Consider the following 12,327-nt stretch of genomic DNA (forward strand, 5'->3'; position numbering starts at 1 on the left):
TAGAGTAAGCCTAAATACAGTTGATCCTCACTATCCACAAATTCTGGTTATTTGCAAATTTGCCTCCTCACTAAAATTGATTTGTAACCCCCAAATCCATACTCACGGAGCTTCCCCTGTTGTTTGTGGACATGTGCAGAGTGGCAAAAAGTTCCAGTCAATGGTCACACAGTTCCCAGCTAAAGTCAACAAAAGTGACGCTAGGCCTTTCTGCTTCAGTTCTCACATAGAGATGACCAGAGGAGGGAGACAGTAGGAGGCAGTACAGAAGAAAAATGTTCAAGAAGCCCCACCTCTGGGGCCAGGTGGACAAGATTTGAAACAATTTGTGGCAGTTTAGTGGGTCAGCCTTATACAAGTCATTTAACATGGATGAACTTTATTTTCTCTATGTAAAAATAAAATCTACCAGGATGGGTTGTTTTTAGGATGTATAATTATCTTCTATGTGATTATATATATTTCTTCTGGGAATAATGGCACAGTATTCATTCACTGAGTGCCACAATTTTATGGAACATAACTATCACAAATAATGAGAATCCACTGTATTTAATCAATTGCATATTTATGCAATTTTCATGCACATAGCCTAGTAACACATGAGAGAACAGAATAACTGAATAATATAAATTTTATATATAATATAAATTAAATATTTCAAATAAACAAAAACTACTGTATAATTAATAACAAATTCAGTTGAATGCTAATTTCTCAGAATTTTTCCTGAGAAAATTATAAGCATAAATATATTCATATTTACCCATGGTTCATGAATTGTCCAGATTCTGTTAATTGAGATGGCAAAGTGATAAATGTTGAGGATTCCACCAAACTGACACTAAAATAAATGAAAAAAGGATTATTTTGAATTCTACTATAACAAAATTCAAATGACCACAAAACATTCTTTTAAATTTTTTTCCATCATTCATAAAATAGAGAATCAGAATAAATTTCAGTTAAAAAATCTGTATGTTCTCATTCTGCATCTCAAAACATGTATGTTTTTAAAAAGAGAAAGATCAGGGTGCCTGGCTGGTTCAGCTTGTAGAGTATGCAACTCTTGATCTCAGGGTTGTGAATTCAAGCCACATGCTGGGTGTAGAGATTACTTAAAAGAAAAAAAAAATCTGGAATTGAAATATGTAAAACATAATATTCTATTATATGGAAAGGCAATATTAATTCTTTTTTTTAAAGATTTATTTATTTATTTGACAGGTAGAGATCACAAGTAGGCAGAGAGGCAGGCAGAGAGAGAGAGTATAGGAAGCAGGCTCCCTGCCAAGCAGAGAGCCTGATGTGGGGCTCCATCCCAGGACCCTGGGATCATGACCTGAGCCGAAGGCAGAGGCTTAACTCACTGAGCCACCCAGGCACCCCGGCAATATTAATTCTTATAGCAAAGAAATTTAGAACATAAATCACTGCCCAATTTTATTCTAGAAATGGAATCATATACTGGTCTCAATGTATTGTCAGAGCTATACACATTTCCTTTTTAATCTTATTTTCAAAAAAGAAAAATAATTCTTTCAGGACTGTATATAAGATGTGGATACAGAGTTAATCAGTGCATTAGTAATTATGCCATCTTCAGGAATTATTTAGCAATTCAATCCGTCTTATAAGATAATGCTCATTCATTCAGGAAACAGTTACAGAGACTCTATTATGTGTTATATGTGGGACTGGGTGCTAGAAATACAAGCATGAATCTATTATCCTCTCTACCTTAGGTTGCCCACATTATAGTGGAGGACAGGGTGGAAATGATAAATGATCCTCTAGATATGGATGAAAGATGTCACAAAGAGTCATGCCAGGATGCCTAATTCTATCTGCAGAGTTGAAGAGAATCTGTATAATATTAAGAATCGATTTATTCAAGCTTGATTTTGTAGGGGCCAAATATGGGTTGCACCAAGATGGGCCACATTGGTGTGAAGATTATTTTGAGTTAAAAGCAATAAAAAAGTAGCAGATTCAGGTCAATCTCTTCCTCCTCCTCTCAACTTAGTAATATTTTCATTGGAAAAGAAATCTATCCAGGAAAAGAGCTATTAACAGAGATTTCTCTTTACCTAAGAAATATATCTCTGTAATAGGACAACCTCTATGTTCCAGACACCTCCTCTCACTTTCTTGCTAATTGTCTTCCTCCCCTTTGTATCCTTATACCCCTGTCTCCCTTCTTAGCACATGTAAGTCTCATGTTGCTTCACTATCTTTGGCATTTCACGTGTGTGTGTGTATTCCCCTCATGTAAGAAACTAAATTTGATTTTCTTCTGTTAATCTGTCTCCGCCAACTTGATTCTCAGTTTAGCTAAAAGGGCCTTGAAGACCAGAGAAATTTCTTCCTTCCCCAAAAAGTCATGAAAATAAACCTTTATTATGTAATAGTTATTAATTTCATAATATAAACATTATAATAAAAACAGATCAAGAATAAAATCCATCTAATGTTTTAGTATTGAAACACAAACACACATACAACTGCGCACAAAACTAAAATGCAACACATTCATACATCTTAATGTTTCAATGTTGAAGGGGTTCAGGATAGCCTCTGCTCCCAGTATGTGTCACTTTGGCATATGGATTATTTTAAGCTGAAGGCAATCAAGACCCTGTGGACTCAAAAGAAACTTTTGCTTCTCCCTTAATTCTAAAGAAGAATCTATATTGGGGGTCTTTCCCAGAATAAGGGTTATTAGCAGAAATAAATTTTAACTGAGTGACCCATCTGTATGACAGGGCAAATGTCTAATTATCAAACATCTGCTTTTCTTTTCTTTCTTTTTTTTTTTCTTAAAGATCATTTATTTGAGAGAGAGAAAACACAATAGAGGGGAAGTGGAAGGGAGAAGCAGGTTCCCCTCTGAACAAGGAGCCTGACACGGGACTTGATCCCAGGACCCTGGAATCAGGACCTGAGTTGAAGGCAGACGCTTAACCAGCTAAGCCATCCAGGGGCCCCAAACATCTGTTTTTCTGTTCCCCCTGTGAGGTGCATTCCTCTCCTCTAAAATCCCAGACTTCTACCCCCTTCTCCTTAGTTCAATATGACATATATACCTCATTTTGCTTGTCTCTGGAATTTCCTTGTCTGGGTGGATTCCCCATACTTATACTATTAAATTTGATTTTCTCCTGTTAATCTGTTTCATATCAATGTTATTCTTTGTCCAGCTAGAAGGACCCTTAAAAGGGACAGGAATTCTTGATCACTGACAACGTTAATGTCATTTTCTGTCCTTTTAAGTTGGTAGTAGTGAGAGTTTCATATAAGGATTGTAAGGAATTATATTAATATTAAATACTAAAAATTATTAAACAGACAAAATGAACTATAGGAAAATGTAAACTATGAACTATGTAAGACATGTACCAGACTACCAGATTTGCTTATATCATTTTAAAGTTATAGTTAAGCAAATGTAGGAAGAACTCCTCTCTGGAGGGTAATTTCAATTTAAATTAAGACACTAAGTCCTCATTCAAATCTCATAAAATTATGAGGCAGAAAAAAATGTATAATTTTTTTATATTTCTATAAATCCAAGGTGAATCATCAGGGCAATTTATTTGGGTCGTAATTTGTTCTGGCTAAAAAACAGTTACAAGGATAATACAATTTTACACACAAATAAAAAGACTAAACCAATAAGGTAAATATTAGGTATTTTGCATACTGTGCATGTACCATTTTGAGATAAAATAGCATTTGAAAGGTCCCTGCTTAATTAGATTGAAGATGTCCTCCTTAAAATAGAAATATTACTTATAAAAATGAAATACAAACTGCCATTAAAATGGAAAAAATCCTATTTGATTACTGTAGTTTCTAAATTGGCAGCTTTCACACTTCAGTGTGTATGATAAACATCTGCAGTGCTTAGTCAAAATGAATATTCCCAAATTCTATCTGCATGAATTCTGACTTAGTTAAGTCTGGCAAGGGTTCCAGAACTTTCTTTTTAAAACAAGCTCTCCAGCGTGCCTGGGTGGCTCAGTTGGTTGGCGACTGCCTTTGGCTCAGGTCATGATCCCAGAGTCTGGGGATCGAGTCCCACATCGGGGTCCCAGCTCCATGGACAGTCTGCTTCTCCCTCTGACTTTCTTCCTTCTCATGCTCTCTCTTTTTTTCTCTCTCTCTCTCTCAAATAAATAAATAAAATCTTAAAAAAACAAAAACAAAAACACAAGCAAGCTCTCCAGATGCTTTTTAAAGAGCTTATATACAGATTAAACTTTGAACAATCTTGACTTAGACCAGCAATGCTCTAACATTAATGTACCAAAAAATCCTCTGGAGATGTCAAATGCAGATTCTGACTCAAATGGATTGCTGTGGGCCTGAGAATCTGTCCAACAAGCTCCCAGATGATGCTGATTTTGCGGGTTCAAGGATCATACTTTGAGGAGGAAGAGTCTAATCTAAAACACAAACTATTTTTCAAATAATAAAACGAGGTTACCAGGAAAAGAAAGGCAAGGAATGGCAGAGTAAGAATCATCGTACATTCACTACCCTATAAAAGCAATAAAAAACACTAGGAAAGATTGTAAAAATTAAATTTTCAGAGCTCTGGTTAATTAACGAAAGGCTTGCAACAATTTGAGTAGTGTTTATTTAAAAATAAACTGCCACACCTTGATGAGAACAGCAGAGTTTGTGGTCTTGTAACTTTTATTATGCTGTAACTCCCATCTTTCCACTGCTCTGGTAGTAGCTTTGAAAATCAGCAGCCTTGCAACTAAGGTAGTTGTAAAATCTGGCAGGCTTCCAGCCACATGAGGGCACAGACTGAGGCTGGAGCTCATTAAAAAAAGTCCCATTCCTGAGCATTGTTACTTTTTCATGGGTCTCACAGCTCCCTCAAAAAATTGAGTTTGCAAGGTGTTGTCTTTACTGACCTGACTCAAAGGGAAACAGCAATATCCAGGATTTTGCTGAAAACAATCAGTAGCAGTTGTACCTGAGATTCCTATAGCAGCTGGATCAAATAAGAGCTTGTCAAAACATCAAAGGAAGATGTGGGGAACAAGAGGCTTATATGAGGGGCTGAAGTAGCGTGCTAGATCCCCAAACTATGCGAAAGGTCTTCAACACTGTCTACGAGAGACAACCATGTCCCACCAAATAAAGAATACTAATAAAGAGATAAGTTATTCAAAAGAACCAATTACAAATTTTGGACAGAAGAAGTACGATACATGAAATAAAAAATCAACAGAGGGACTGAACAGCAGGTTTGCAGTGGCAAAAGAAAGAACCAGTGTACCTGAAAATGGGCCAGATGGAATGATTATCTCTAAAGGACAAAAAGAGAAAATAATGACAAAAAATTAACACAGCCTCGGAAAACTGTGAGATACCATTAAGCACACAAATACAAGCTTCATCAGAATCCTGAAAAGATAAGAAAGAAGCAGCAAGAAAATGCAAAGAAATAAATGATGAACAATTCCCAAGCTTGAACAGAAATATTAATTTACACAACGAAGAAGTCAAAAAAATTTTATTCAAGGCAATCCAAAACTAGAAAATAATAGTCAGCCTGTTAGTAAGCCAAGGCACAGTTAGCAACAAGAAAAAATTGACCAACATCTATGTCACTCTGCAGTAAAATTAAACAGCAGAGTTCCCAGCTGAAACCCCAGAGGTCAGAAGGCAATGACATTACATATATATATTTTTTTTTTCCTGTGCAAACTTTTAAATTCTACTTTCTGACTTTAATGAAAAGAGTGAGACAATAAATACAAAACTGTTTTAGGGGCTTATAATGTGTAAAGATGTAATGGGTATAACAGAAATAGCACTAACAAGGGGCTATGAAAAGGTGATATACAGCAGCAAAATTTCTGAATTACATTGAAATTAGGTTGGTAATAATCTGAGCTACATTAATATAGGATGCTAATTATAATCTCCAGGGTAACAAAGAAAATAAGAAAAATAAGTTAGGAGATAGAAAAAGGAATAAAAAATTTATTAAAAGGAAATATACAATATAAAACCAAGAAGTAACAGAGAAATAGAGGAACAAAGACATAAGACATAGAAAACAGGTACCCAGGGGCACCTGGGTGGCTTAGTCATTAAGCGCCTACCAGGGTCCTGGGACTGAGCCCCACATAGGGCTCCCTGCTCAGAGGGAAGCCTGCTTTTGCTTCTCCCTCGCCCATTCCCCCTTCTTGTGTTCCCTCGCTCACTGTGTCTCTCTGTGAAAGAAAGAAAAAAGAAAGAAAGAAAGAAAGAAAGAAAGAAAGAAAGAAAGAGCGAGCAGGCAAGCTAGAGAGAGGGAGGGAGGGAGGGAAGAAGGAAGAAAGAAAACAGGTACCCAAATGGCACATATAAATCCTACTGTATCAAAGATGAAGCGAACTTTAAATGGATTAAACATTAAATTCAAAAGGCAGAGGCAGACAAAAGGAATACAAACAGATTAGGAAAAAATATAACATCAATTCAAAGACACAGATAGGGAACAAAAGGTCACAAAAGACATACCATGCAAATGGTAACACAGACCTGCAGTGTCTATAGTAATAATGGGCAAAACAGAATTAAAGCAAACATTGTTCCAGCATGACAACAAGAGAGCTCCAGAGACTCACTCCCTCAAGAAAATGAATAAAAGTTGTAAAAATCAACTATTTTAATTCTCTAGAAATTATCCTAAGGGCATAGAGCAAATGAAGAAAGATCTATTCAGTAATACTAAATTCAGTAAGAAAGGCTGAAATCTGTGGTGTCTTAACCAAGACCCCTCACTCGCTCTTCCTTCCCCACTCAGTAAGATGGAAACCCTAGCCCTCATTGGCACAGCTAAGAATATAAGGCTCTCAACTTACCCAGCTCCCAGGTGGAGAGATACTTTTCTGGGAGGGGTAGGACAACAATATTTCTCATCTTGCCCCAGTACATGCTGCTGAAACTAAGTTTTGGGCAAGTGTAGCTGAGAGGAGTAGGTGGGATCCGTCTTCTGTCCAGCAACCACTCACAAGACAGAGGCACTACAATGGGTGTGAAATCGTCCTTGCCTTAACTTTAAAATGGTCGCTCAGTGCTGGCAGAAGCAAGCCAAGGAGACCTAAAGCTATGGCCCCTATCTCGCCTCACACTTAGCTCCTAATGTGCGGTGGTAAGCAGAGAAAAGTGCAACACTATCCCCACCTCCAGTTACAGAGCCAGTTCAGAGATTTCGCCTGCAGAGAGAAGCTAGCTGGGCTTAAAACAGCTCTTTATCTCCTCCCAAAGGAACTGATTTCATTTTCAACAAATCATGAAGAAGATCAAGCCAAGGGATCAGTGAAAAACAGTGCGGTTGTGGTGAAAGGCAATTTGGAGTAGACTGGTAGATTCACAGGGGAAAGGACAACTGGGAGGCTCCCTTGTGGGGACAGAATAAATCTTAAACATTGACCTAAGGAACTATTACTTCAAAGGAGCCTATATTTGACTGAATTGGTCTGAGGAGGAATTTATGCCTCCTGAAGAACTGGAATTAGCAGAATCTAGTATCTGGGTGTGGACGTGGAAAGATATGGTCAAAAGGAATCCTACCAAAGCCACTGGCATCCCAGATTGACTGTGGGAATGCCCACGGCTCTGTCCTGTGAGAGTTAACACCAGAGGCTTCACACTTTGTGTGTGGCGCCTTTTGTGGGGAGGAGGTAGATATCACTAAAATAAGCTAGCCAGTCAGTGAAAAAATTAACCAACACCATTAATGACATTTTGGGAAATGTACTCAGCTGATACAATATATATTCTAAAATGCCTAGTTTTCAACCTTAAAAATGATGAAACATGAAAAGAAGTGGGCAACAGAAACTGCACGTTAAAGTGACCAGTTATCAGATTTAACAGAATAATTAATTCCAAATTGCTGTTATCAATGTGTTCAAAAACTAAGGAAAGTATGACTAAAGAAGTCAAGGAAGGTATGATGACAATGTGATATCAAATAGAGAGTATCAAAAAAGAGACTGAAATTTTAAAAAGAAAAAAATAAAAATTCTGGAGTTAGAAACTACAAAAACAAATAGAAAAATAATTATCACTGGGGGGAATCAACAGTAGATTTGAAATGGCAGGAAAAAAATTTAAAAACTAAAGATAGAGATAATGCCATCTGAAGAACAGAGAGAAAATAAAGAAAAATAAATAGAGTCTCATACATATATGGTGCACCATTAAATGCACTAACACATGTGTAATAAATCACTAGAAGGAGAAGACAGAGAGAAAATAAAAGAAAAATTGTTTAATAACTGAGGTGGCTGAGAGCAAAGCTCAACTGAGCCATGGAAGTTATTCCAGAAGATAACGTGAATCCATAGAAACAAATAAACCAAAAATGATAAATAACAAGGCCACTGTAATAAAAATTATCAACGTGTCCTTTCTGTTATGGGCTGAATTGTATCCTCCCGTAAATTTCATATGTTAAAGCCGTAACCTCTAATATTTGGAAACAGGGCCTTTAAAAAGTGCACTAGGCTAAAATGTAGCCATTAAAGTGGGCACTAATTCATTCTGACTCGTGTGCGTACAAGAGGAAATATGGACACACAAGAGACTCCAGGGCCATGCACATCAGAGAAGAGATGTGAGGGCACAGCAAGAATGTGGCCATCTGTAAGCCAAGGAGAGAGGCCTCAGAAGAAACCCAATCTGCCAACACCTTGATCTTGCACGTCTAGCCTCCAGAAATGTGAAAAAAATAAGTTTCTGTTGTTTAAGCCACTGGGCCTCTGGTATTTTGTTATAGGAACCCTAACAAACTAGTACACTGTCCTTTCTTCTTTCATCTTTCTTAAGATCACAAAAATTACACAAAATGAAAAAAAGAAATACCCAAAAATGTTAGTACCATTACAGATTATTGTAACATCATTGATACAATATGTCTGACAAAAATACCACAGAAAAGGGGGAACTGGAATAGAGCTATATAAGAGGAACATAAAAATGAAAAGGCAACCTACCGAATGAGAGAAAATATTTGCAAATCATATAACAGATAAAGGATTAATATCCAAAATCGATAAAAAACTCATATAACTTAAAAGCAAAAACAAAACAAAACAAAAAAACAAAAAACCCATAAAAGATCCAATTAAAAAATGACCAGAGGATACGAACAGACATTTTTCCAAAAAAGACATATAGATGGCCAACATGTATATGGAAACATGTTGAACTTCCATACTCATCAGGGAAATGCCTTTCAAAATCAGGGTGAGATGTCACCTCATAACTGTCAGAATGACTATTATTAAAAACAAAACAAAAAACACCAACCAACCAGACAAGAGATAATAATGTTGTGATGATCTAGAGAAAGGGGACACTGGCACGTGGTTGGTGGGAATTGGTAGGAATGTAAAATGGTGCAGCCACTATGGAAAACAGTAGGGAGGCTCCTCCAAAAATTAAAACTAGAATCATCATGTGGTCCAGCACTTCCACTTCGGGTTTTTATCCAATGAAATTGAAATCCAGATCTCGAAAAGGCATCTTTACTCTCATGGTCATTTCAGCATTGTTCACAAGAGCCAAGATATGAAAACAATCCAAAGAATCCAAATGTTCATCGACAGATCAATGAGTGAGGCAAATGTAGTGAATATATTACTAGTCGGCTTTAAAAAAGAAGGAAATCCTACAATATGTGACAACATATTCAGAACTTGGGGACATTATGCTAAGTGAAATAAGCCAGTCTCAGAAGGACAAATACTGTATGATCCCATTTATATGAGCTATCTAAAATAGTCAAACTCAAAAAGCAGAGAATAGAACAGTGGTTGCTATGAAGTGGTTATAGGATGAAATGGAGAGTTGTTATATAAGGTTTCAGTTATGCAAGATAAATAAGTCCTACAGGTGTGATATACAAGAGGGTTAACAATATGCTACTGTGCGCTTAAACATCTGTTAAGAGGGTAAGTCTCATGTAAAGCACTCTTTCCACCAAAAAAAAAAAAAAAGTAACACAAGAAAACTTTTGGAAGTGTCAGATATGTTTACTACCTTAACTGTGGTGACAGTATTATAAGTTGCATGCATATGTCCAAACTCATCAAATTGTATACATTAAATGTGCGGTTTTTTAAATATGTCAATCCTACCTCAATAATCAATAGAGAATATCAAGAAGACCAGATATATCAATATCAATATCAATATGGAAATATCAATAACATTGATAAATGATTAACTAGACTGATCAAGAATAAAGAAAAGAGGATCAAATTGTTAAAATAAGGGATGGAGGAAGGGCCATCACTATTGACTTTCCAGGAACAAAAAAAAAAGAGTTATAAGAGTATTATGAAAACATCTGTGCCAACACATCAGGTAATTTGGAGGAAATGTACAGATTTCTAGAATTGCATGAACTATCAAAACTGACTTAAAAAGAAACAGAATACCTGATTAGGCCTATAACAAATAGAGAACTAGTAATGAAATAAACTTCCCATGAAACAAAGCTCAGACCCAGATGGCTTTAGTTGTGAATTCTACTGAAGATTAAAAGAATAGCAATTCTTCTTAAACTCTTCCAAAAAAATAGAATAGAAGAAATCAGTTCCCAAATCATTGTTGGAGGCTACCATTAATGACACACACACACACACACAAACAAAGCTGTCACTAGAAAAGGGAATTACACCATTAGATCTTATGATTATAAATGCAAAATCTTCAACAAAATACTAGGAAATCAAATCTTATAACATATAAAAAATTGTATAGCAAGATACAGTTGCATTCTGCAAAAGAGGAACTTGAGAACCATTAATTTGGTAGACAGAGGCATGTGGGTGAATCCTGTCCCTGTTAAATCTAGGTTGGGTTGCCATTTTTGTTAAAAACAGTATTAAATTTTGATTAAAAAGTGACCAAATCTGGTCACTGCACTGCATATAATTTTGGGGAAAATCTATAGGAAATTTTGTTTTATTGTAAAGTATGTTTTATACTAGATTGTTAATAATTAAATCCTTGTCATTTTTTAAGTGTAACATTAAAAGCTAGTTCACTTATTGGTATGGTATTTATAACATACAAAAAGTCTCCAGAAGAATTGGCAATCAAATTTCCTCTTTTCTACTGTATTATTTTAAAATTTTAAAATACATGCCGATTGTAAAATATTGATTTTTATAATTACAAATTTTGTAATTGGTTTTAAAATTTTGAGTTTATATGCCCATTGCCTAAGATTGAGGGCCACATTCAGACAAAGGACGAAGGAGACTTGTCCTCTACCACCCCTGACTGAATTTTAATTCAATCTGAGATAAACCATAAAGTAACAATAAAATAAAAAAAAATAATGAATACTGTTATGCTGAAAATAAATAAATTAATATTTTTAAAAATGCTACAATTTCTTGAAAGACAAGCAACTATAATAGCCGACCAATTCCTGGAACTTTGATATTTCCTTTCAGCTTTACCTCTAGAATGTAAGATTAATTATGTTTGATCTTGAATTCCTCGGAAGAAGTGGAGTCAGTCATTTGGTTCATTTAAGGGCATAGTTTAATACTGGATTAAAGCTACATATTCTGACTTTTTTTAATTGTTCCTTGCATTCTGATAGAACATTTTAATAGAACTACCGTAAATAAAACTCTCCCTCACATGAACATGGGAACCATAAATTCATCAAGAACTATTTTAACAAAAAATTTTGTATTGTCAATAATAAGTGATTATTAAGAGGAGACTACAAAAAGGCTGGGAATACAATAATTTTAAAAACTGGATATTATCAAATACTAAAATAATAAGCATACATACAGCTTCTAGTCTCAACACAAGTATTGTTGTGAAGATCTGCTCTCTAAAGCTGATGGAGACAGTGTATAATTGAAGCAATACATGGGTGTCACTGACCATTTTCTCCCTCAAAACCTAAGTTTATAAAGACACTTGTCTATTGTGACCTTAAATAATACTTCAGCATTTTATTTTCATCTCAAATCTGTGTTGTTGTTGTTAATCCTCAAGATGCACAAATGCATGGTTAATGTATAGTTTTAATTAATCATGATGCCGTAAGTTAAAATGCATGTTCTGCTTGAACTGATATTTCACTTACAGAAATTAACAGATGGAATAAAATTAGAAGTAAAAAAGTCTATTAATTATATATTTTTAAAAATTAAAATATTAGTATATCTCAACATACAGAAAGTGCATAGACAAAATTCATAAATTTAATATGATCAGTCTTAGCTTTAAATAGATCAAATAGCATTTTAAGAAAAATTGATTTCTCTTAATTAT

At 35.3% G+C, this 12,327-nt stretch overlaps 1 protein-coding gene across 1 annotated transcript in view; it reads right to left on the minus strand.

Moving 5' to 3' along the window:
- Positions 1-12,327, minus strand: part of CFAP47 (cilia and flagella associated protein 47) — a 525,406-nt gene that overhangs the window by 249,906 nt on the left and 263,173 nt on the right. Inside the window, exon 40 of the mRNA XM_082717915.1 lies at positions 767-844. Coding sequence (XP_082574041.1) covers positions 767-844 — 78 coding nt within the window. The remainder of the gene's footprint in view (positions 1-766; positions 845-12,327) is intronic.

This window comes from Mustela nivalis (assembly GCF_964662115.1).
Source record: "Mustela nivalis genome assembly, chromosome: X".
NCBI lineage: Eukaryota > Metazoa > Chordata > Mammalia > Carnivora > Mustelidae > Mustela > Mustela nivalis.